This window comes from Chelonia mydas, chromosome 1, assembly GCF_015237465.2.
Source record: "Chelonia mydas isolate rCheMyd1 chromosome 1, rCheMyd1.pri.v2, whole genome shotgun sequence".
Classification (NCBI taxonomy): Eukaryota; Metazoa; Chordata; order Testudines; family Cheloniidae; genus Chelonia; species Chelonia mydas.
The window spans coordinates 200,018,628-200,045,041 of NC_057849.1; the positions used below are offsets into that span (position 1 = coordinate 200,018,628).

Sequence of the window (26,414 nt, forward strand, 5' to 3'; positions counted from 1 at the left end):
TTTTTCAAAAATTTAGTTTGTGCCCATTGATGCTCTTTTTGATGCATAAAGGGGTCCTGAAAGATTGGGACCCCATGCACCCCCATCCCCAAGGTTTTTTTCCCCGTTTGTTTTTTAACATTAAAATATAAAGAAGGTCAAGTACAGTCATCCCAGTAGCTGGCGATCTCAGAAATGTAGATCGTGAGCTTTCACAGAGCCTAACTGAGTGGAGTGGAATGGAAGGGGCTTATGAATCTTAAACAAAGACAGCCTTTGTCTCAAATTCTTCTCAACCCTCTCAGTGAACCAGCTTTTCCTCCCTCAGTGATCCTACAAACACTTCCACACACATAGGCGCCGGCTACTACTGGCACCAGTGGATGCTTGACCCCCCTCTGCCCCTGGCCCCACCCCGACTCTACCCCTGCCCCGCCCCCATTCCAGCCCCTTTCCCAAAGTCCCTGCCCCAACTCTGCCCCCTCCCTGCCCCTATTCTGACTCCTTCCCCAAATCCCCACTCCAGCCCCGCCTCTTCCCCACCTCCTCCCCTGAGCGTGCCACTTTCCCGCTCCTTCCCCCTCCCTCCTGGAGCTTGCTACAGCTGTCTGGCGGCGGCAAGCGCTGGGAGGAGTGGGGACGCAGCATGCTCAGGGGAGGAGGAGGAGGTAGGGCGGGGAGCTTGGCTGCCGGTGGGTGCAGAGCACCCACTAATTTTTCCCCGTGGGTGCTCCAGCCCCAGAGCACCCATGGAGTCGGCACCTATGTCCACACATACTTAACTTTATGCACTTTATGTACTACTCATCATGGGCAAAGTTAAGCAAGTGCAGAATCAATGCCCAAGTGTGATGTCATAATCCTACTAGTTCTCTAGTCATCCACAGAGTCATAAGAACTTAAGAACGGCCCTACTGGGTCAGACCAAAGGTCCATCTAGCCCAGTATCCTGTCTTCCGACAGTGGCCAGTGCCAGGTGCCCCAGAGGGAATGAACAGAACAGGTAATCCTCAAGTGATCCATTCCCTGTCGCTCATTCCCAGCTTCTGGCATTTAGAGTCTTCTAGGGTAGGTAAAACCTGAATTTCTAATGTAAAAAAAGATCGAACAAACACACCTATCTTTCATGCCTTCTTTATGGACCATAAAGAAAGAGAGCAGGGTACAAGCCAAATTTGGTGGGATTTTTCTTTCTTCCCCCGCCGCCCTTTTTTCAGGACAGGATTATGTGAAGACATTTGTTAAAAAACCCTTCTCTCCTTTCCAGTCCGAGCATTTTCTTTGGAGATACCGAATAGTCATTAAAACAACAGTTCATCAGTCAGTAATATGCATATTTATGTACTTATTCACCCATCCTTTCTAAAGTTCAGAGATCTCATAGGAGTGAGTCACTTGTCCACCCCAATAGACTATAATAATGGAAACACTTTAGTGTGTGTATTTTCAGTACAACCACATTCCAGTACAATCAGAGAATCAAAGAGACACCTTCTGCTCCCATCCCAACCCAGGAACAGGTTTGGCTAGAAACAGGCTCCTCTCATGTGTTGGACACCCCACCAATCAAAACCACTTTTCCCAAGCACTCAGGGCCCTTTAAAGACAGGCTGAGCTAGAGAGGGGGCTTGCTTAGCTTTACAGGTGTGGTTGAGTTTCTGTGGGATAGCAGTACAACAAAGAAGGTGAGTAAATTGCTGTATTCCTTTTAATGAGGTATTCAAGCTATTGCTGTGTGACACAATAAATAAAGAGGCTTTCATAGTTAATGGTTTATTTTAGTACTCTAACACTAGATGTGAGTGGGTGTTTAGTAATTGGGTGGGATTAACTGCAAGAGCTTATTAAGTATCTTTTCTTCCTGCAGGCTGCCTACTCTGTATTATCCCTTTAATTTGCTTCTTGAAGGGATATTAACATTTAGAAAAAAGGAGAGTTATGTGTTGCCAACATATCTGGGGGGCAGGAAGTAAGGCTCACAGCTAAAGTGTGAGCTCTACATTTACTCTTCTTCTGAAAGAAGAAAGGGGGCGGGGGAAACCCCTCTTCTGTCTTGGCTCCATAAAGCTAATAAGGGAGGGAAGAAAACAATTGTTCATCCCAACTTTATTTCCTAGGTGATTACTCCTGATAATTTAACAGGCACTCTAGTGTTCTAACAAGCATCCTTTCATAGCAAATAATTTCTCTCTAAAGGAGACTTAATTAGTAAGTTTGGTTGAGGCTCGTTTGGTGAGGCTGTATTATTACTGTGGTCTGAAATAACTGGCTGGGTACTCTTCCTTTCCTAAACCTCTGTCTGAGTGCTGTTAAACAAGCTGCTATTCCATTTCAGAGGTGACAGAGTTTCAGTGGTGGGTGAAATTATTGGAGGAGCTTGTTGTATGTACAGTCATTCAAAGACAGCAAGGTTACTATGGGCAAACCCACACTTGTAAAATGCTCTGCTCCTCTAGAGTTTTTCATCCACAACATTTAAAGTATTCTATATGGTTGCTAAACTTATCCATAAGATCATATCTCTCTCCCCTCATCTTTAGTTAGTATCTTAAATTTTGGAGATCACTGGTCAAGTTGCTCCAGGCTTTTTCCACTAAATGTCATTTTGTCTAATGAAAACCTGTCTCAACTCCTGTCAGCCCTCAATTACCCTTTAGCAGCTGTTCAGAATGGGAATTTAGAGAGACCAGGGGAGTGCGGGTCTAATAAAAACATTACAGCTTCTGTTGGTGAGTGGGACAAGCTTTGAGCTTACACAGAGCTCTTCTTGACCTGAAAGAAGAGCTCTGTGTAAGCTTGTCTCTCTCACCAACAAAAATCGGCCCAATGAAAGATATTGCCTCACCCAGTCTTGTATGCAGTGGTGTTGTAGTTGTGTGGGTCCCAGGATATTAGAGAGACAAGGTGGAGCTCTTATTTTGAATGCATGAGGGAGGCAGAATGCAGTAACCCTCCCTGGTTAGGCTAAGATATGGCTTTAAGAGACACACCTTGGTATTTGGCTGAAGTCTCTCATTATCCTCACATGAGTAAAAACATTTTTCTAAGGCTGGAAGGGAAATACTCTGTAATCTGGGCTTTGTGTGTGGTCCTTGCACCTCTCAAATGAATCCGGTTAAAGGCAGGTTTGTGCTGAGTGGGTGAACAGAACCTTTCTGCTGCTGCAAAGGCTTGGTTTGTTTGGTTGTGCATGAATGACGCTGAATGTCATTCAGATTCATTCAAATGAATGTCACTGCTGACGCTTTTGGAATGGACACCTTGGATTAAATGATGGTTAAACCCCGCATGAGACTGCGTCAATAAAACGACTGGGTCCCTTGTCTCTAGCCTCTTACTACACTCCTGAAGAACGTGATGCGTGAACAGCTCCAGGAAACTGGGAGGGGGTGTGTCTGAGGAGAGAACTGGTAGTGCATTAGCCTAGTGGCTCTTCTGAGGGGAGCACTAATGTGATGGCCAAGTTGGGGGTGGGGCAAGAAGAGAAGATGTGACACACACCCACCTAAGTGGCAGTACCTGCAGAATGAAAGACTTTTCTCTCTTGCTGAAGGCAAGGCTCTATGCCCAGTTTCTTCTGTAGTAGTCAGTATTGGTGTTCAGCTAGAGTTGCCCAGAGTGCTGAGCACAGGTGCCCATATCCATGTCACTGCCAAGTTTATGGGGAATAGATCAGATTGTCAACTTCCAACACAGGTGTTAATGAAGGCCAAAAAACTGTCTTGAGCTGGACTTGCTGGAGCTGCTGCTGGATGAGAGATGTGGCTGCTTGGTTCCTCTGAAAATCTGGCTTGGTTTGGGCACCCAAAACACTAATGGGCTTAGTTCTCAGTTCATCCTTTCCACTTCCCCCACTGGCCTTATGGGTCTATCACAGCCTGTTGTGTTTAGGGGGAGGGAGAATAGGCCAAGCCCATGCCTAGGTCAGCTTATGGGGCGCAGACCTGCCCATAGTTTGCTGAAGAGCAGTGATGCTGCAACTCTTGAAATCTGACTAACTTACCTAGTCCCACATGCTCTAGTGAGAGAGAGGAACTGGGTCATGCCCAGATTTTGGAGGTGGCTGGTGGGACAGCTGAGAAAAAACATAAGGTGCAAGGGAAGGGGGGGGTGGAAAGGGGGATAGTAAAGGGGTTGCAAGTGGTATCTACTGAACAGTTATACCTAAACTGTAATACTCTTGATGTGGTTACTCTGAAATCTAGCAAGAGTTTATCATTTGACTTAACTGACAACAATTCCATTCAAGCTGAGGGTCTAGATTTCCCCTGAGAGGGAGGAAACCCAACCCCTGGCTTTCCTTCTGTTTCATATAGACCTAATACGTAAAGCACTTGGTCCTATGTGAAACCTTATCTTTCCCCTGCTTTCAATTGGACTGAAGGTCAGTTGCATTGGGTTGGAAACCAATATGAAAACTAGCTTTATATGAAAGACTTAACCCCTCCTCTGGACACCCTGGACTAAAGACAACAGACAGGAGTTGCTGGCACCCATCTCTTTGTCAGGTATGGGAGGAGAAGGCCCTCCTACTATTCCAGATCATGTAGATTTGAGGTGTTCCCTACACTTACACATGTGCAATTCAACCAAGGCTAACATGTAGGATTTCTTCTCCTGCCTCTGCAGATGCATTAATGTAGCAAGTGCTGTGCTAGTTGCTCTCATTTGTAACACATCCCTGCTCTGAGGTGTTTAGAATGGGCTGATTTGAGACGCGTGAAGTCCCAGGACAGTCATAGCTCATCTGTTTGGGAGGAGAGGTTCTTTGGTTGCCCAGTAGATCCAGCCATTGTCATGGCACCTGGCATGGTTTTCAGTCTCCACTAGGCATTCTTCAAAGGTAGGGGAGTACTATTTCCCATCTTTAACATGGGGAAACTGAGGAAGTAACTTTCTTGGTGTCACACGAGGAGATGGTGGTGGACTTGGGGATAGAACTCAGGGCTTTCTGACTCCTACTGGTGCTCTATGCACTGCATAATGCTGCCCCATGTTACTGTTATCATAAGACATTCTTGTAAAGGTTCTCTCCCTTCTTTGTCTCTGCATTTATTTCATTCAATTCAGCCTTTACTCTCCTTGTAATTTCATGTTCCCTAGTAAAGAGCTGGTGGCTCTACCATGTTACTAGGAATCTGTCATTAGGCAACTGGCACATGGATGGTGATGTATTAGATGACTACATCCACCTGGCCACCCCCTCCTCCCAAAAGCAGGTATTTTGAAAGCTGACCCTTCCTTTCTGTAGAAGTCCTGGACCTTCTCTCTTGGGCACGTGTGCACACAGTAGTAGCAGGCTTGGGGTAGGCAGGATCTGGCCAACAGAGGAGGCTCTGAGAACATGCAGCATATCCAAAGTTTGCAGAAGGAATTTAGCTCACGGGGAGGGGGGAGAATGAGGGTGTGGCTGGGAGGACACATCCTAAGTAAGATTCCTCAAATAACTGGCTGGTCTGCAATAACCTGGGTCTAGTTCCACATGACGACTTAAGCACTTTACACCCACATTTAGACACCACTGAAATCCTCAACCCCATTGCTCAGCTGCTGCCTAACCCTATTGGGCCTTTAGGAACCCACGAGCCTGAATTTTCAGCTTTAAAGTCTCCAAGTTGCCTATGTTTCTGCTAGAGAGTGTGCATCCAGCCCCCTCAGTCTAGGTGCCTATCTCAGACACACCAAGATCCTCAAACTAGGCATTCCCCTGCAGACCTGACCCAGTGGCTGTGCTCAGAGCACCCTTAAACTCACCATGGCTGGTGGAGAGGAAGTAGCTTCTCTTATAACTGTTAGCCCAGTGGTTAGAGCACTCCCCGGCAATATGGGAGACCCATGTTTAATTCCCCCCTCTGCCTAAGGTGGAGCAGGGAATTGAACGCGGGTTTCCCACCTTTCAGGGCAAGTGGTTAGGGCACTCCCTCTCCGGCCTAATACTTATTTCACACCCAGTGGAACAGCTTCAACAGGAGAGACTGAGGGAGCCCGGACATCAGAATATCCCACAGCTCAGTGGTTAGAGCGCTCACCTGAGAGGTGGGAGACCCCAGTTTGAACACCTCTTCAGGCAGAGGGGGGACTTGAACCTGTTTTCCCCACATCCTGGGTGAGTGCTCTAACCACTGGGCTAAAGCTTATAAGGGGGCAGCTGCCACAAACATCCCTCCGCCCCTGCCCAGTTTCTTCCAAAAAGCATCTTTGGCACCTGACCCCACATCTGAGGATCCCTAGCAGAGAAAGGTGCTTCCCTCCCAGGCCCAGGCTGGGTGCCTTACTCCCTGAGAAGGGTGAGGTTTAGGCCACACCCCTCTCCTCAGCATTTCCCATTGGCTAGCTTAGGTGGTGCCCTGCTCAGCCCTGCTGCTTTTGTGGATCCTTAAAATAGAGAGAGGCTCCTAAGGAATCCCTATCCATTGTACAGGGAGCCTGGGTACCTGCTCCAGGACTTAGGGATACCACTTGGTGGCAGGAGACCTAAACTTTCAGTGCTGCAACATTGAGAATTGCAACACTTAAGCCCCTATCTGGGCCTAGCACCTAGTGTCCAACCTATGCCCCAGAGCAGCCCTGACCCACAACAATCTAGTCCAGAAAAAGCCTCCTTTGAGCTTAGAACCTGCTCTTTCCTATGAAGCGTGCAGAGCTCTGTTCAGGTTCTAGTAGGGATGATTTCCTTCCCTTCCATGCTGTCTCCTGACAGGCGGCTGGCTAAGGGGCTGTGTGAGGCTCTTCTAAAACTACTGTCCTCGGAGCTTGAGGCTCCCCAACAACTCCTCATCTTTCTTATGTGCAAGTGCATACACCAGACAGTGGCTAAACCAAACTGTAGGAACTATGTCCAATTTGAGGTTGGCAGGTCTACAGCACTGTGCTTGGGTGTCTACACGAACCAATTACATTACGGTAGGACTACAAGTGAAGCGTCCCTAGAGCAGTGGTAAAAATGCCCGAGGGCTCTCTGAGCTAGCAACTCCACCACTGCTGCAGCTGCATGGAATGCTGGGGTTGTGTCTTTCGCCACTTGCGTAAGAATAGCCTTAGAAAAGCTGTTGGAGAGGGAAGTAATGGAAGCTTAGGTAACTCTTCTTTCTACTGGTGTCTCCATGCTTTGTCCAAGCCACAGGAAGTTCTCTGGTGTTGGTTGCCCCACTGCAGTTCAGAGGACCTAAGGAAGTCTGTGGGAAGGGAGACCAGGGCTTAGTAAAGAGGAAGAGATCATCAGGTGCACATTTCTTCTCAGCTCACCTTTTCCTGTGCAGGGTAATGTTGCATCCCTCTAATAGTTGACCATATGGCTTTGTCTATACTAACGTTACTAAAATTTCCCTCGGGGGTTTGCAACAGTACGGAAACTTGAATAGGAAGTTGCTAGTGTAGACATTCCAGAAGCAGACTTGTTACCTTATCAGCTCGTAATCGTTCCACTGTCCCCTTGATATAGAAGCTGGTACAGATGAGGCCTAATTTAGGCTTCTGTTGACAGCTCAGGTTTTGTGCAGCTCCCCACAATCACAGCTGGTTTTTTTCCACTCAGTCCCTCTTGGAGGAGGGGTTTTCATCACCTTCCCATCAGATCAAGAATCTGGGTTTGTCTTTTTTTCCAGGGTTCTTGACCCCGTGGAGGGTGTATTCATGCAGCTCACTGGAGGAGAGTGAATTCCATGTGGAGTGCCTGGGACTAGAAAGTAGGGGGGAGCATTTTCGACAATGTAGCTGGAATGCTACTCTGCTAGTATCCCATGTTCCAGCTGTGAGTGGCTCAACTTCCTCCCTCACCCCCTCTCTGTAAGGAGAGCTTTAGGGTAGCTTCAGTTCCCAACCTGGGTGTGTCTCTCACTAGAAAGACACTGGGTAAGATTTGCCTCAGGTTGTCTGCTGTGGAAACCAAAGGAAGCAGCACTGCTTCAGAGACAGAAGCCATAGCCTGAAGTACACAGTTGGAGAAGGAGCCCATGATCTCACCAGTAGGTATGAGTTGGGAAGAAAGAAGTATATACTAGCTATAGACCAAAGCTCTAGACTAGACTGCTGTGATTTGCTGGCATGCAAATGGACCAGATATCTCAGACCTGGACCTGAAGCTCTATAGGAAAATGAGCATGCTTGGTGTTTACGACAAAGCGGAAATGGCCACCACAAAACTGTGGCTCACCTAGTGCAATGGGGGGGAAGAGGTTACAGGGTGAATAGCTGTCTGGGATGGAGCAGACCTCTTCAGTGAAGAAGTGTGTAGGGTACATCCAACTATTTAACTCCCCTTTGCCTTGTCTTCCATGGTATACACAGGGACTGTAGCCATGATGGAGCTGCATCAGTATAATAGTGCTTATACTACAGGTTCGCACTGTAGTGCTGCCAGCTGGTGGGTAAAACTCCTAGTGTAGGCAAGGCTCAAACCATCTCCAGCATCCATACAAATATTGCTGATCTCCCTGCCACTTAGTAGTCTGGGCTCCCCCAGCCATCCAACAGGAAAACTCTCTTACCAGCACTGACCCTTCCCTTCTAAAACTGGAAGCCTGTGAAGAAGTGGGGGGGGGGGGGGAGTTTTCCTCAAGGATAACGTCCATTTCTAGAATAAACCGGTGAGACCTGTGTGTCCTGAACACTTTTCTCTGCCTTTCAGGTTGCATGAGGAGCTGAAGATGGCAAAAGGCGATAATGGAGTGCGCTTTTTCCAAGGCCTACTAATTCTCGGCAATGTGATTATTGGGGTAAGTGATCTGGGGCTGTGAGGGGCAAGGGTGGAGAGATGGTTTCTTCAGGGGCTCATCACTCCTCATCAGATGCACTGTAATAAAAGGCTTGGCCCAGCAATGGGGTCATTCTTCATGTTACCACTTCAGTCTAAATAAAATAAATGCAACGCTAGGTGAGAGGTCAAGGTCCAGGTTGAGTCGTGCAAGCAAACGAATTCAGTAAGGGATGGAGGGTGAGGGTACATGGACTGGTAGGAAGTAGGGGCAGCAGTAGCACATCTAGAAGAACAAGTTTTTGTGCCGGGGGCTCTGGAGGGAAGAGCCCTGGTTCCTGAACTCCTCTTTCCCGCCCAGCTCCTTCCCACAATGACGGGAAGGGTTATGTTAATGCCATTCTTAAAGGAATGCTCCAAATCTTGTTTTAAGACCAGCCCAGTTGATATGAGCTGTGCTGGTCTGGGGAAGAGAGAGGGCCCATGCTCAGTGAGTTTTATGCTTACAATTCTCATGAGAGGACAGAATGCAATGGATTGTGGGCCTGTGGGGAGGGAGTGGTCTCGCTGGGAAGTTTGTGCCTTGTGTGTGGGGCAGGAAGAGGAATGTGATTAATAGAAGCTCTCCTTGGACGTAGCTGTGGTACTGCTTTGGGCTGACCTGATGGGAGTCTGACTTCTGGTTCTCAGATGTGTGGCATTGCACTGACGGCAGAGTGCATCTTCTTCGTGTCGGATCAGCAGACTCTGTACCCTCTGCTGGAAGCCACTAATAATGATGACATCTACGGTGCAGCCTGGATTGGCATCTTCGTTGGCTTTGCTCTCTTTAATCTGTCTGTCCTGGGCATCATTGGAGTCATTAAGTCACACCGCACAATGCTGCTGGTGGTAAGTGGAGTGATATTAGTCCACAGGTCGTTAACAGACTAAGATCATGTTATCCCAGTCTTCTGCTCCTTGTGCTCAACAGCTGTTGAGCACTGCTAACTTCAAGATTTGAGTTGTAATTTTTCAGCCTTAAATAGCATTAGGGCCAAATGTGCCTAAAGGGCCACCCACTTCCTCTTTGACACCTAGGACAGTCGCATTGTCCAGGAACAAATGGAATCTGTACCAGGAAGAGGGACATGAGTGTGGGAGACTATTTCCATGGTAACTGAGCCACAACTCTAACCCATGACCCCAACTGACCAGGAGGACTGAACTTTGTCCCCTTCAGAACAAGTTGGCACTTGCTACCTCAGCTTTGTTTTATTGGGGGAGGAGGGGGAGAATAATCTGCCAATAGGGAAAAGGAGGGAAATGGCTCCTTATTAACTGAACTGAGCCCAGTAGGGGGTTCATATCACAACAGGCTTCCCTTCCCCCATTATCTGGGTTGGTTTGAGAGAGAAGCTGGGGGCAGAGGAATCAAAACGGTAGTCTTGTGGTAGGTTGTAGTGCCAGTCCCCAGGTCCAGAGGAGGCAAACACTGCAGTGCAAGGACTGTAGCTGTATTAAAGTTGTCTGGGGTTTTAGACCATATAGTCACACATCATTCCTGGGGATACCTTAATACAGGCAGCATGTGGCTACAGGTGTGGTACAAATGCCTTGATTGGTTTCCAAGTCTCCAGCAGAATCCTGAACAACGTATTTGCCATGGTCATACAGCGTAAATTCCTATTGACCACACAAGCTTGGGTCCTCATTTCTTTGCTGCTGGGGGCATAAAATATTGATACCTCTACCTAGGCTACTGAACTTCATCAAAGTAAGACTGAATCACTGCTGTGAGGGAACTTTGCCTTCCATCATCACTATACGGTTGGGAGGTGTCTTGGAGTTGTTGGACAAGCCATGGCCAATGCTAAAATGGTGTTCAGATGCTTAGTCAACAGATCATTATGCAGCTTCTTATCTACTTCTTCAGAAGCTCTAATAAAGAGGCAGCATAGAGAAGTCTGGTCTGTGCCTACAGCGTAAAGAGCAATCCAGAAATTCTGTGAAACAAATTAAGACTGATAACGAAGTTTCTACACCCTGAAATGAACCTCAAATTTGCACTCTTAAGATATCAGTGTGGCAAAGAATGTAGCTGCTTCCTAAGAAGAAGACACCTCTATTGACAGTCGGCGTGCCATTAGGCAGAATACAAATAAAATGAGAATATGAACCCTTATGGTCCAGGGGATAAGGCAATCACGAACTAATGACAGGGCTTCCCTTAAATCCAGATTATGGAATGTATCTGTTAATGACAGGGTAGAACTTGGATGAATGGGACTCTCAAGGTGGAGGAACTTAATTTTGAGTCTCAGGGTTGTTCAGGTAGGGTATGGGTGGAGGTTAGTGCTCACCGTGTCGGATGGGGAAGGAACCCTGCTCCAAAACGCCTTGAACCTGATCTTGTAACACCACACTTTGAAATGCAGCATGTTCTGAGAATAGACCCAGGTTGGAGAGCTAACTGTACCTTCTGCTCTGATTCTTTTGCAGTATATCATTCTGATGTTGGTCACATATGGATTTGAAGTGGCTTCTTGCATCACAGCAGCAACTCATCGAGATTTTGTGAGTGGTGGTTTCCCATGCATGTTCTCTCAAGAGTGGGATGGAGGCAGGGTGTCCACATGTTCTGTGAACATGTCCACAGAATGCCAAAGCTCTAAGCATACAATGCAGCTAGGGCAGAGTGGAAACCTGGGGAGGGCTGGCTAGAGACTGGACAGTAATGGATACTGCTGAACCACTGAAGAGAGGGTCTAGTCTCCTAGGGGCATGTGTAATTCCATAACTTGGGGTCAAGGAAATAAGACTTTCTTTATGCAAACTGAGTCTGTCCATTAACTGAGGCTACTGAACCTTGACAGGTTTTTCAGATGCAGATTGACAATGCTATTGTAGGTGTTTAATGATGGAAGACCTCTGGTTCTACCATTTGAGCATTACTAGTGTAGGGGAGAGACCCATGTAGGTTCTTACAGCTGTTGGAAAAAGTTGTATGTGCTGTGCTTAACTCCAAACAAACCTCCAGACACTAACAGACAGCTTCTTCCCTTGCCTCCTCCCAGGCAAACCCTTCTGAGGACATGTTCAGCTGTCAGACTCTGGAATCTGTGGGTTTTCTGATGCTCCCAGAGTCCTGTTCTCTAACTCCTAGTATCTCCGGTTGGAGGAGGAAGACTTCCAAACTAACCTGGTTGTCCAAAACTGTGTTTGCTGGTTCTCTACTCCTAATGAAGCAGAAAACCTACTCAATTCAGAAAGGCATCTAATAACATGGGCACAAGCAGACAATGAGTTTTAATATGGCTAAATGTATCTATTGAGGAACAAAGAATATAGGCCATACGTACAGGATGGAGGACTCTAACCTGGGAAGCAGGGGATCTGAGAAGGATTTGTAGGTAACGGTGGATGATCAGCTGGACATGGGCTCCGAGTGTGACTCTGACTAAAAGGGCTAATGCTGTCCTGGAGTGCATAAACAGGGGCATGGCAAGTAGGAGTAGAAAGGTTATTTTACCTCTGTATTTGGCACTGGTGTGACCACTGGAACTGTGTGCAGTTCCGGTGCCCACAATTCAAGAAGGATGTTGATAAATTGGAGAGGACTCAGAGAAAAGAGCCAAGAGAATGATTTAAGGATTAGAAAACATGGTTTTATAGTGATAGATTCAAGGAGCTCAGTCTATTTAGCTTAACAAAGAAAAGGTTAAAGGATGACTAGATTACATTCTAGAAGTATCTATATGGAGAACAAATATTTAATGGGCTCTTCAATCTAGCAGAGAAAGGTATAACACGATCCAACGGTGGGAAGTTGAAGCTAGTCAATGTTTTTCTGAAAGATTGGCTCTGGGAATTATTTTTGGAAGTTCTATGGCCTGTGTTCTGCAGGAGGTCAGACTAGAAGATCACAAGGGTCCCATCTGGCCTTGGAATCTATGAATCTAATAACATCACGTGTGCTCTTTATCTCCTTTGCCCTGTAGTTCACACCCAATCTCTTCCTGAAGCAAATGTTGGAAAAGTATCAGAACCCAGAGCCAGCCAACAATGATGATAAGTGGATGAGTGAAGGTGTCACCAGGACATGGGACCGCCTCATGCTACAGGTGACCAGTGCTCATATAACTAAAGATAGCAGCTAAACATTACACAGCTCTGGAATTTCTCACCCTAGAATCTTTCTGTAATAAAAGAAGGCTGGAATCTTCAGATGTGGCCCTGTCTAACCTCCAGCATCCCAATGCTGCTAGTGCATCAGATGACACCTCAGGCCCCTGGAATATCTGTCAACATGTTTTTTCCTATAAATCTGTTTATGCCTGGTGTGATGCAAGCTAGTCACTGTTCTGGGGGAAGGAGGGAGAATGGGGTGGGTGGGAGGGGGAAACCTGAGGACTGGACATCAGCTCCTGTATAATACTTGTATCCCTGTGTTGCAGGGGGATCTCAATATTCTCTCTTTTTCTCCCTCCCAAATCCAGAATCAGTGCTGTGGGGTGAATGGCCCCTCTGACTGGCAGAACTACATGTCTGTATTCAGGAGCAGGAACAGTGACTCAGAGTTCCCTTGGCCACGCCAGTGCTGTGTCATGGATGTCCAAGGAATTCCAATCAACTTGGATGGCTGCAAACTGGGTGTCTCCGGCTACTATAATAATAAGGCAAGAATCTCTCTCCACTTTTACTGTCGTTCTCGTTGACTAGTGGGATTATCTCAAAACTTAATTTGTAATGAAAAGAGGTGCCAGGGCTTAAGCAATTGTTTTTACATTCATAACTGATGCAGCAAGCCGAGAGGTGCTGGGGCTATGAACTGCCAAGCCCAGAGTTGCCGGGGCTGAGCCCCGGCAGAAATTAAGCACTGGATTATCTCATGGGGATGGGGTGGCAGCATGCCAATTGAAGCACAATGGGGATTGAAAGCCTATGACATACTAGGGGGACAGGATAGATCTGCTAGTTCCCAAAGGCTTTCTGAGGAGGAGAAACTTCTGTAGTTTTCCTGTCCACATCACTGGCCCAGGACAGAGTAGTACAGGAGCATTCCTGATGTTTGGGACATAGGTAGGGCCTTACCAAATTCACAGCCATGAAATCTGGTCTTTGTCTGCTTTTACCCTATATTATACAGATTTCACGGGGGAGACCAGAGTATCTCCAGTTGGGGGCCCTGACCCAAAAGGGAGTTGCAGGGAGGTCACAAGGTTATTTTAGGAGGTCATGGTATTGCCACCCTTTCTTCTGCGCTGCCTTCAGAGCTGGGCAGCTGGAGAGCAGCAGTGTGGAGGTAAAGGTAGCAATCCCATCCCATGCCATCCTTACTTCTGCGCTGCTGCTGGCAGCGGTTCTGCCTTCAGAGCTGGGCTCCCTGCCAGCATCCGCCACTCTCCAGCTGCCCAGCTCTGAAGGCAGCACTGCCATCAGTAGCGGTGCAGAAGTAAGGGTAGCAGTACCGCAACCCCCCTACGATAACCTTGAGACCCCCGTTCCCCACAACTCCTTTTTGGGTCAGGACCCCCACAATAACAACTCTGTGAAATTTCCGACTGAAATTGCTGAAATCATGAAATTTGCAACTTTTAAAATATTTGACCATCAAATTGACCAAAATGGACCATTAATTTGGTAGGGCCCTAGATACAGGAGACAATAGAGGGGCGCTGTCCCAGTGGAACTGGTCCAAGATGCCAGCCCAGGACAAGAGTACCCAAAGGGTGGCTGGCTTCATGACCAAGAGGGTTGGCATAGTAGCCAGTGTTGGCTGAGCACCAGTCATTTGAATGGTGACTGATATCCCATATGTGGTGACTAAACTCTCTTAACCTACCCAAAGGACCCCATTCTAGAGGTGGGAAGGGACAAAGCCATGTTGATTGGGCACCATGTGGGAAGCTGTCGCCAACGTCTGTGGCTTAAGAGACTGTTGGTTCTTTGGTGCCTTTCCCAAATGCTAGCAACCTGCCGTGGTGCAGTGCATGGTAAACTGTACCTTGCTCAATTTTTTGGGAGTGGGGTGGGCAGCCAGAATGTCAGAATCCAGTCAGTGGAGCAGCCTGCTCACCGGGAGAGACTGCTAACTGCATGTAAGATGCATGCTTGGAGATGGGGGTTATGGGGAAGTTCAGGTGACCGTAGCTTCTAGCAATTTAGCAGAGGTTTGTCATCTTCAGCTGTATTCCCACTGGCAAGCTCATGTTCTCCTGGTGATTTGGAGTGAAAGGCATAATTAATACAGTAAGTTGGCCTGAAGTATTTGAGAGGATCTGTTTCTAGAGGGAATATAAAGCCATAATCTGGATCTATTTCTTCCTCTTCTATCAGGGAGTTGGCAGAGCCATAGCTCACAGTTGGCATCCCAGCCTATCTCCTAAGACCAAGTTGAACATTCTGACAATGATGTTTGCATTGCAACCAAAGCATGTTCTAGCTGACTTGTTAATGTCATGCAAACTAGCTAGTTCAGTGTGCTTGTGGTTCCTGGAGAATGAGAACCGCACCTCACTCCAAGAGAGATCTGAGCTTGTAACATGGTTGCTCAAAGCTCACACTCTGGTCTTGATTTGCTGCTTATTGGCTCTGTTCCCACAGGGTTGCTATGACATTATCTCTGGTCCAATGAACAGACATGCTTGGGGTGTTGCCTGGTTTGGCTTTGCCATTCTCTGCTGGACTGTGAGTACTTAATATCTGCTCTTCTTCCCCCCCTCCCCCCCCCCCCCCAGCCCCCCGCCTCTATTCAACCTGAGGGGAAATGGGGATTGGCACTGGTGGAAGGACTGATCCCTGGAGAACAAGCAGCTCCCCATCCAACTGTAGGGCCATTCTGAGTTGGAAACACACTTGGGGGTGGGGAGGGTAAAGGATGTGGGCTGTCTTGAAGGACTGTCTCCAGATTAAGCTGCTTTAGCTCTGTTCCATTAAGTAAGGCTGTGTTCTGAAGATCATCAGTTCTGATCTGACCTCCACATGCTGAGAAATTAATGGCAACTGTGCCTAATCCCCATAAGTGCACCCTGCTGATGTTCAGAATAAAATCTCTGTACTGTATAGCTAACTCTTAACTCTGCAAATCAAAAGCCTCTGTCAGTGGACTGATCCCATGGCCCACAAAGTGAAAGTAGTTAAGTGTGCTAATAAGTATGATCTCCCCAACCTTAGCCTACAGGTAGGTGATGAATGTTGCCAGTGTTGCTGCTGTCAATGCAAACAGATGTTCACTTGGGTATTCACCACTCCTCTTATTTGCTCTTTGCCAGCATTTGTGCAGCTCACAAGTCCTGTTCACAGAAAAGTGTCAATTACTCTTGCTGGAAGTGTTCATGTGGCCACTTCAAAGCTCTTTCGGCTTGAGTCGTGAGAGCAGAAAAAATACACGACTTGAAGTATTTGCTATTCGTGATGAGAGAGAGGCACCTAAGAAATAGTCATGGCAAAAAGTTCAGGAGCAACCTCTAGACTGAAATCAATACATAGGCTGTGGAACAAAATGCTCAACTGCAGAGTTGTTGGCTGCAGACAGCTTGCCCTGCTCCAGCTCAACTGTTGTATTGAAGAGTTGGCTCCTGTGTGAAGACAGCAACCTTCTGTGGCTACCAGGGGTGGATTAGGTGATGGAAACCCCTGACTTGATCCACTGAAAGGATGAAATGTCATCTGACAATGGGGTTGTTGGGGTGTGGTGTGGTGGTTTTTTTTTTTTTGGTTGTTAAATCTGCTTTCTTCATTATCTAACGGCGATTTTTTTCTTTATAGTTCTGGGTTCTTATCTGCACCATGTTCTACTGGAGCAGAATTGAATACTGAGGATCCAGTGGCCTCCCAACAACCCCTCTGAAGTCTTGGTGCATGAAACTGCATTCGTTCATCTGTACTATTCCTCTTGTGCTATGGAGGATTTGAGGCTCTCCCAGTGCCCCCATTATCATCCCACCCTCCGTCTCCCTGAAAACCAGACAGACTGGTACACTGAGCTGATCCTTCCAAGAAAGAACATGCCTTCTTTTAGCCTCACTGGAGTTCTGTAGCTTTTATGCCTATTAACTGACCCAAATCCTTCACTGTTCTGAAGACTACTTGAGTCTGAGAGATGCTCTGATCATTCCAGAGATGGCCTTGAAAAGGGAAATGGCCCATAAATGTACTTGCTCCAGAAAACAATTTCTTTAAACTAGGGCTAATGTAAATGATACCAGAACAAATCTGATGCACAAGGCTGTTGGTGTATATAGTATATGTGAGAGATGCTGTCACAACACCAGAGAGCCTTCCTCCTTGCAAGGAAGAGGAAAATTAGACATGTAACTGCAGGAATCGCCAAGTTTATTTAACATTCATATTTAGTTCTGGCCTCTGTTAAAGATATCCGTCCTCTAAGAAGGAGGCAGACTCTCTTTTCTACCCTCTGCCATACCTAACTTCCCAGTCTTAAAAGCTAAAAGCAGGTTACTAGTCAACCCAAATCAAGGGCTAGTTCACTGCATCATAATATGCTTCCTATGTTCAAGCCTACCTCTGGTGTTTATCATTGATAAACTATAGGACCCCCATCTCTCTGAAATGGTGCCAACGCATGCAATGTTTTACCACCTCAAAACTGACTCAACAGTTTTTTCACAGCTCCTTGGAGATCTTGGGGGGCAGGGCTTGGATATGCAATTTTGTTCTCTGATGTATTAACAGGACAAAATATTCCTCCTTTCCCATCCCTACCAGCCTACTCCACTTTCCACCTCCAGCTAACTCAAGGCATAGAATTGAGCCCCCTTGATCAAGTAGAGTAATTTGCGTTCAAGGACAACTATTAATTCTTACTCATATGTTCTTCTACAACCTCACTGAACCCCAGTTCTGTCCTAGCATAAGCAGTTAAAACTCCCAGTTAAGCAGGCAACTATTGACCTAAGTCAGACTTAAACGGGTCTGGTGTAATTCCTAATGAATGTCTTGTAAGTTACGTGCATTGTGTGACGCTTGCTCCTTGTACAGAATGTTTTATCTGAAATCTGTTTAAGTGTCGGGGGTCAGCCCCTAAGAACCTGCCAGCTGCCCTGATTGTTCCAGTGTTTCTGTATATTCTCCAAATCTTTAATAAAAAAAGCTGAGTTTCAAATTCTCACTGTCAAGGATCTTGAGTAAATGGAGGCTCCACCAGCTGCCTCCAGACATCTGAATGTTGGACAGTGCTGGGTTCAAAAAGCTGGTGGCTCCAAACTTCTCGCAGGTACTGAGTTGCTACTGTCTGTGCATCTAGAATGTTGTGCTGTGGAAAAATCTGGCACTGAACCGACTTGCCAGTCTAATCAAAGGGCTGTGGGAATAGAATTCTTAGATTAGAAGTGGGTCACTGACCCATGGTGGCATTTGGGGGCAGAGGTGGAGGGTGGGGGGGAACCTAACAGAAGGCAGGCTGCCTTGATGATGGGGTGGCTGCCTCCTTCAAGACTATGGACTCTAAAGCATCACTACAATCCAGTGTTTAGTCCCAAATACTCTCCCAGGGTTGACTTGGATGGTCCTCTTGATGGTCCTCTTGCTTAGACTTCTCTTGACACTACAAGTTTAGTTTTAGGTGCTACAAGACACATGGGAACCAGTGACCCCTAACTCAGGGTAGCAACAGCAAAGAGTTGTAGCTTTTTATGTCAATTTAGAGGCAAAATACCTGTGGGGAGTCAGGAGAGTAGAAATCAGTGTATCATTTTTATGTGAGCATGCACACACATGCAGCTTCTCCACTCTCTCCAAACACACCTCTGGTGTGACAACCAGCCCTTCACAAACATGAATTAACACCTGTTTTTGTAACATACCCACTTCAGCATGAGATTCTGTGATCTTACTTGGTTTTAGGCTGCCCCAGGAGCTCTGCCATCAATGCCTGGATGATGGTCTGCACAGCCTCCTCTGTACTGATGTCTCTGAAGAAGTGGCTTGCAAAAAATGACATCAAAACCACAGGATTAGATTGCTGGGTTGAGAGAATATTTCCCTCAGGGAACTTCTGCTTTAATAGTTGTTGGTGAGGTGGGGCTATCCAGAGGGTAGAATAAAACACCCTGAAACTAATCTGACCAGTGGAATGGAGCGCAGATGCCAGATCCAACCCTTTTGTAAGTGAATGGGGAGTGAGACAGGACTGGCTAGTGCTGTCTCAATACTGCTTCCCCCCCAAGCACTCCAGTTGGGACTGGCTTAAAGCATTATTTCAAAATCTCAGGTTGGGGTTCTTTGTATTTTTGCCTTCTGGTTCCTGAGCCTCTGGGTTACTTGCTGGTCGTTTTAAACTTTCTCTTCAAGCAGGAGGCGCAGAAACGACCTTTAATTATTTTCAAATGTGATAGCTGCGTAATCACTCGATCCTAGTGCTATGGAGTTAAGAGAAACACCAACTATTGTGAGGGGCAGCAGTGCTGCTGTCTGGAACGGCGGTTTCGAGACAACAGCGGTTCTACTGAGGTGGCAAGAGCAGAATGGAGTGACAGTAGAATGCTGTCAAGCCGGCTCGGAGGAATCCTGCACAGCTCTTTCTGGTTTTCTTGCTTTGAGGGTCCTCATTCCAATCGCTGCAGATCCCCACTGGGATTGTAGGATTCCCGTAGTGGGTGGGGAAGCTCAGAGCAGTAGAGACAAGGTAGCGCAAGAGATGAGGAATGGCAGCAAACAGGTTCATGTGCTAATTAATAGCTATCTAGGGCCCCTCCTAGCTTTCCATATTCTGGACTCCAGCTTGGTGTAGGTCTTGCCTTACCTCTGAAATAGCCATCCTGCTTGGCTATGTGAATAAGTAATGTAGAACTGAGATAAGGTGGCAATAAAACTCATGAAAGTGCATCTGTGTCCTCACTGCACACATGCTGCGTAATCTCCCTAGATGAAGGGCTCTGAGGCTCAAATCTTTATCACCATTTGCACACAAAAATGAGCATTTGTAACTTTCATGTCCAGCTATCAAGTGTATAGGCAGAGCAGCACCTTTTGTAGGGCCACCTCTGGTCACTTTCATCATACAACTTGAGATAGTGACTATTTTTCGGATATGCCCAGTTCCTGGAACTGTGTTGAGAAGAAGCTGATTTTATGTATAACCTTTCCCACTCTCGTCGTGGTCGAGAAAAGCTTGGGAAACATAGAGTGCCCTCAGGGCTTAACATCAGGCACCAAATGTACCCTACATTTAGTGTGGGTTTATTTTATAAAAGCATGGTTTTGTTCTTTAATGCTTGGTGTCAGCGACCCTGAGTGCTCTCGTTTCTCTGGGTCACATTACAGTTTAGTTTTGCCTTCGTTCCATGTACACCGCCTACCCCCTCCCTTGTGCTATCATTCTCCTGTAGCCTCGCTCAGAAAAGTACCTTCATTCTCACACATGCTCTTGTCTCCTTGTGCAGGGGCTTGCACCTAGGCCCTCACGCGCTCTCCTCCTCAGCCTGTTATTGACCCACACTACCTCTGGCCAGTGGCTTTTGACACCTATTGGACAACATGACAGGGTAGCTACAAGCAATGCCCTACTGCTGCAGCCAGACACCACGTAGCGCTGTGGTGCCCAGTTACCTCTGCCCAAACCAACACACGTGCCTGAACACCTAGCATCCTATACTGCTTGCACAACACGCCCCTTGCATCCTAGTATTGTCCTGAGCCATCCTGCATCAACAGCAGGGCTGGCAAGGAAAAGTGTGATCTAAAATTTGCCAGCCAGCTTGTAACGGAATTCCTCTCACCTGCAGCAGCAATTAAGAAAAGCCTCTGAAATGTTGCTCATGGAGGCAGGCAGCCGCCTATGGGAACTCCCCCCTGCAATGGGTAGCCTCCCCTCTAGTTAGGGAAGAGGCTTTACTCATCAAGGAGCTGGGGCAGGATGCTGAGGCCTAGTTTTCACTAGGGTTTTTACCACGTTAGCTACCAGCTGAGGTGAACTCCGGGTACTGCCGATGCTGTTTGTAGTTCTCCCAGGGAAGTTAGTTCAGGTAAACACTCGGATGTTACCACGTTAGTTTAAGGGGATAAAATCCCAACTTTTTTTTTTGCTAGTGTGGGTGCACCTTTGTTAGGGTGCTGTGGCTGGTGGAGAGATTGCAGAGGTGGTGGAGGCAGCTCCAGACCGAGTCTCTGCCACTTTCAATGCGCCAGTGAATCAATCAGGCTTCGAGCAGCCCATTCCTGGCCCTAGCAATAGCTACACTCGCCCAGGCATTTGGTGCTTAAAGTAAAATGTTTCATGGTACAAAAATGAATAATACTGATTGCTGAGCATGAATGTTTGCCGCATTCAAGAACCGTGTCCCACTGCTTTTGAAGGGGGTTTTAGTGTATTTTAGGCTGTAGCCATCATCATTCGTTGGGTTTTTTTCCTTCTCTTCAGGTCTTGCCTGTCTGCACCCTTCCTTCATGAGAGGTTTAACAAGGACAAGTGCAGAGTCCTGCACTTAGGACAGAAGAATCCCATGCACCGCTACAGACTAGGGATCGAATGGCTCGGCAGCAGTTCTGCAGAAAAGGACCTGGAGATTACAATGGATGAGAAGCTGGATATGAGTGAACAGTGTGCCCTTGTTGCCAAGAAGGCTAACAGCATATTGGGCTACATTAGTAGGCGCATTGCCAGCAGATCGAGGGAAGTGATTATTCCCCTTTTTTCAGCACTGGTGAGGCCACATCTGGAGTATTGCTTCCAGTTTTGGTCCCCCCCACTACAAAAAGGATGTGGACAAATTGTAGAGAGTCCCGCAGAGGGCAACAAAAATGATTAGGGGGCTGGAACACATGATCTATGAGGAGAGGCTGAGGGAACTGGGATTATTTAGTCTGCAGAAGAGAAGAGTGAGGTGGGATTTGATAGCTGCTTTCAACTACCTGAAAGGGGGTTCCAAAGAGGATGGATCTAGGCTGTGCTCAGTGGTAGCAGACGACAGAACAAGTAGCAATGGTCTCAAGTTGCCATGGGGCGGGGGGGGTTAGGTTGGATATTAGGAAAAACTTTTTCACTAGGAGAGTGGTGAAACACTGGAATGCATTACCTAGGGAGGTGGTGGAATCTCCTTCCTTAGAAGTTTTTAAGGTCAGGCTTGACAAAGCCCTGGCTGGGATGATTTAGTTGGGGATTGGTCCTGCTTTGAGCAGGGGGTTGGACTAGATGACCTCCTGAGGTCCCTTCCACCCCTGATAGTCTATGATTCTATGTTTTATTCGCCCATCTCAACCCAGCTCTAGCCACACTCACATCCTGAATCCTTGTGCCTTGTTCTTAAGCAGCAACTGCATAGTCTTTGACATAGTGAAGCCTCTTCCACCAGAAGCTGGGAATGGGTGACAGGGGGATGGATCACTTGAGGATTGCCTGTTCTGTTCATTCCCTCTGCAGCACCTGGCATTGGCCACTGACAGAAGACAGGATATTGGGCTAGATGGACCTTTGGTCTGACCCAGTATGGCTGTTCATAAATTTAAGAAGAACATAAATATGTCCAGGTCCTTTAAGATGAAGGATTTAAATACTCTCTCTCTCTATATATATATATACACATACACACACACATTGCCACAGATGTGCTGTGAACACAATACAGCTCATTTGTAAAGCAAGGCCTGGACTGACAGCCTGGATCTGGATGCCCAAGGGCTTTGTCGAAGCTCAAAAACCAACCCTGGCGCCTGAGCCACATTTTGTAAGCTCCATTTTTTAATAATGGGGCTGAACCAAAAGCCCTCACCTTAACACACATGCTCGAGCTAAGTTCTGGGAGCCTGAAAGCCAGACCCAGAGCTGAATTTTGCAGCTCTAGTCTGCCTGTAATCCCCAGTGCCCTGAACCACCTCATCCTTAACCCTCAGAGAGCTCCAGATGAGTTAGCCTAATGTATCCTATATCTGAGGACTGGCTCCCGCCCTGGCAGAGAATGGCCTCAAAGATCTAACAGCCCTTTTCCATCTCTCGCTATTATCCTGTATGTGTTTTTGGTTTTTTCTTTCACAGGCAGAGGTGCTGAACCTAGCGATGCTGGGGGTGCTACCGCAGCCCCTGGCTTGCAGTGGTTTCCATCATATCCAGGGTTTACAGTTGGGTTCAATGGCTGTCAGCACCCCCAATGCACAAACTATTCCAGTGCCCTTGTTCACACGCCAATACCCCGCCTCCGCCCACCGGGGCTAATGCCCTTTCCTACCCTGCCTGCCTCTCCTCTTTGCTACCAGTTTGCCTCCAGTTCTATGCTGGTTGCTGGCCAGGTCAGGTCAAGAACTGGCAGCAGCGAGGTGTGTCTTGTTGACAGCCCTAGGAGGGCTGGGGTGTGAAGCAGCAGGGCAGGTTTCTACAGGAGCCTTCCCTGGTGCCAGGTTTAACAACCTGTCTCCTGGGTAGAAATGGAAAGCAACCACTTTGGAAACATGCTTAGATATGGAGCTGTCATGTTGTAACCAGTTCCTCCAGCACAAACACTCTTGGTTCAGGCTACGCTGTAATTTGTACTGCGTCAGCCTTTCAAACCCACAGTGATTTGCAATCAGGGAAAAATGACTTGGTGGAAAGTGTGCTGGAGCATTTCCATGTGTTGCAACATGGTGGCTGCCAGCACAGTTTAACTGTCGTACGTGCAGGGCTTTAGTGTGTAATTTGCTTGATTTCTTTAATCATGGAAATCTTGGAAGTCTGTTGAGTGTTCTGGGCAGGTTTATAAAATGCTCTTGGTGGCAAGCGAACAATAAGACAGGTATAAAGAGAGAAAAACCACCTGAGCAAAATTAGTCATCGGCTAGTGGAGATCACAGTCAAGACAGAGTGTATTATGCTATTTAATGGCCATGTGACTGGTATGCTGGTTATATGCCAGTTGCCACAGAAACTTACAGGAAGCATATTCTAGTAATTTTCCTAAAGGGAAAGCAAAATTAAGGAAGGGTGTCACGGTGGAGGCTTTATTTGGAGTTGAAATCAAGCCCCATGCAGAGCTGGACAGGAAATCATTTTCCTGTTCCCCAAGAATTTTGAGATTTCGACAAATTTTCCCATCCCAAAATGGGACAAAACGTCAAATCTCAAAAAATTTTCTGAACTGAACAAAAAAAATTTAGCTTTGGGTCAAGCAAAAATATTTGTTTGGCTCATTCTAAACCATTGTTTTGACTTTTGATCTTTCCCAATGTTTCTGACACTTGTTTTTTTTATACTATATATTCATTTAAATTTTGAAACTAAAAGTTGTTTCAGAGCAAAACATGGAATTTTTTGTTCTGAAAATGCCCAAATGGGGCATTCTGAAAGCTTTTCCGATGTTTTTTTTAAATGGCAAATTAGCTTAAACTAATTCTTTCCCATTACTAGTGTCCATTTTGATGAACTGGCATTTTCCAATGAAAAAATATTAGTCAAAACCATTCCCAACCAATTCTAGTCCCAGACTCAGCTGGTGTGTGGACAAAATGTATTTTCTTGAGCCGAAAGGCTCAGTTGTTCTGAGGAAGTGAACCGTAGGTCAGATTGCAGGGTGGGTGGCAGAGTTTACAAAGGACTAGCAGCTCAATTTTTTCAAGACAGAGGACAGGTGTAAACAAAAAGTAATGTCACTTAAGGCAGTGGCTCTCAACCTTTTCAGACTACTATACCCCTCTCAGGAGTCTGATTTGTCTTATGTATCCCCAAGTTTCACCTCACTTAAAAACTACTTGCTTACAAATTGCTTACTTTCTCATTTTAACCATATAATTATAAAATCAGTTGGAATATAAATATTTATTTCAGTGTATAGTATAGAGAGCAGTATAAACAAGTCATTGTCTGTATGAAATTTTAGTTTGTACTGACTTCGCTAGAGCTTTTTCTGTAGCCTGTTGTAAAACCAGGCAAATATCTAGATGAGTCGATGTACCCCCTGGAAGACCTCTGTGTACCCCCAGGGGTACAGGTAACCCTAGTTGAGAACCACTGACTTAATGCACTAATGGCAGGTGCTCAGATGCTATGGCAATAAGGAAGTTATAGCAGAGAAATCCAGTTTATGACTTTAGTTAGGTTCATAGTTTTCCTTTATCATTCATAATTATACGCAAGAAACATCAAACTAAAATGAAGTGCTGGTTCTTGTAGTAATTTCTTGTGTTGTTTTTTTTCTAGCCTGGTTTAATTTTTCCTTTTAGTCTTAGCAATGTATTGACCACCTATCTTTTTATTTCCCTTCTGTTATTTTAAATAAAACAGACTCCAGCGTGTAATGTACTAATGAGGAAACACGCACTAACACCATGGAAACATCATCTAGTCAATATTATAAGAGGCTGGCAGGAACATGACCTTTAGCGCATAAAACTTTAAACTCTTATAATAAGGGTGATTTTGTGACAGCCAAAAACCTCTGGCCTGACCTTCAAAGCTGCTGAGCAGCATCCACATCCCCCATCGGCTTCAGGAGGAGTCATGAGCGCTCAGAACCTCTGAAAATCCAGCCACTCGCTTATTTTGCTCCCTTTATGGAAACCCCCCTCCGCATTCCATGGTGCTTCTAGATGGCAAATTAGGGGTGAGAGGTGATAACAGAGGGAGACAGAAGCATTCATTCGTCACATTCACCAGGATCATACGGGGAATAAGAAAGTCTCAAATCACCACTAGGGCACGGGTCTGTTTTATAAAAACTCCAGTTTAATCTCATGGTTGAGATCTGGCAAAACTTAATTTCTTAAAGCAATAAAAGGCACAAAGGCAGGCAACCCACCTGGACAATAATGCTTAACAAAAATACGATCCATCGGGACTAGCAGAAGAAATAATCAATAGCCCATAAGCCAGTCCTCTTCACCCAACATCTGATTTCCAACCATTCCCCCGACTTGCATCAAGTCAGTATTTTGAAGGGGACTAATGGATGTAGGAGTGAACTGCAAGCTTTTCTGGGGTCTGCACTGACCACTGGGCCCTAAACAGGACTTGGCTACTGATTTCCTTCTCTTTCCAGGCTCAGTCCAGCTCCCATTGAAGTCAATGGCAAGCTTTCCATGCATTATGCTAGTAGTTGGAGCAGGCTGTTACTACTAAGCATTATGTTAATCAGGATCAGGTTAAGACTAAACAGGGTTTGGATCAACCATAGGATCTCACCAACCCATGTATATTTATTTTTGAGAGGAAAGATGGCAGAGAAGTAAAAATCAGGGAGCCCCAGGGAAAATGTGGAGTTGAAATTCCATCGGCCATTTAAGGAAGAAATCTGTCATGGTATTTTGGGACTCGCCAATCTATTCCATCCTCTTCTAGGACCCAGTTCCGCTCCCGTTGATTTCAGTGGGAGTTTTACCATTGACTTCAATGGTAGTAGGATCTACCGTCGAACCACAACTAACAATAATCAGATCTAAGATTCTAGCTTCACCTTCCTGTGCTGGTTATAACTTGTTCCAGCTCACACTCTCAGCGGTAAAGAAATTTTAACGGAAAACAATATCTGTACATCAGCCCAAGTTTCACAGACGTGATGGACCTGTTTAGACAATTCCTTCATTTTTAATTACATTTTAATATATTTATATATAATGTTCTTTTATATATATATATATATAAAAAAAAAATTTTAACACAGTATTCATCAGTACAGGCATTTTACAATCTAAAGAAAGAAAAGATAAAAAGATTTTGATTGCACTTTTTGGACTCTGGCTGGTGGAAACAGTTGCAGGCTTTTCTGCTGCTGTCTGCTGCAGACCTAACCTCCTCCAGAGCCCTAACGTGCTGAAAGCTGCATCAAAGAAGTGCTTCAGC

The 26,414-nt window shown here is 46.2% G+C and overlaps 1 protein-coding gene across 5 annotated transcripts; it reads left to right on the forward strand.

Annotated features, from left to right (window-relative positions):
- The first annotated feature begins 1,511 nt into the window (after window positions 1-1,511).
- Window positions 1,512-17,777, forward strand: UPK1B (uroplakin 1B). Of its 5 annotated transcripts, none has more exons than XM_043538695.1 (10): window positions 1,614-1,664; window positions 7,584-7,729; window positions 7,820-7,947; window positions 8,606-8,693; window positions 9,362-9,562; window positions 11,153-11,227; window positions 12,652-12,774; window positions 13,150-13,329; window positions 15,257-15,340; window positions 16,421-17,777. In XM_043538695.1, the coding sequence occupies exons 4-10, from the start codon at window positions 8,625-8,627 to the stop codon at window positions 16,469-16,471; spliced, it is 783 nt and encodes a 260-aa protein (XP_043394630.1). In that variant the 5' UTR covers window positions 1,614-1,664; window positions 7,584-7,729; window positions 7,820-7,947; window positions 8,606-8,624; the 3' UTR covers window positions 16,472-17,777. The 5 variants fall into 5 exon arrangements, with proteins under 5 accessions (XP_043394629.1, XP_043394628.1, XP_043394630.1 ...); XM_043538696.1 differs by having other exon boundaries at window positions 7,820-7,943; XM_043538693.1 differs by lacking the exon at window positions 7,820-7,947 and having other exon boundaries at window positions 1,611-1,664.
- The last annotated feature ends 8,637 nt before the right edge of the window (window positions 17,778-26,414 follow it).

Excerpts from the sequence above, each read along its gene's own strand:
- UPK1B (XM_043538693.1), top strand. Across the intron at positions 9,563-11,152 it reads ACCGCACAATGCTGCTGGTG|TATATCATTCTGATGTTGGT; the intron begins GTAAGTGGAGTG and ends ATTCTTTTGCAG. Across the intron at positions 15,341-16,420 it reads TTGCCATTCTCTGCTGGACT|TTCTGGGTTCTTATCTGCAC; the intron begins GTGAGTACTTAA and ends TTTTCTTTATAG.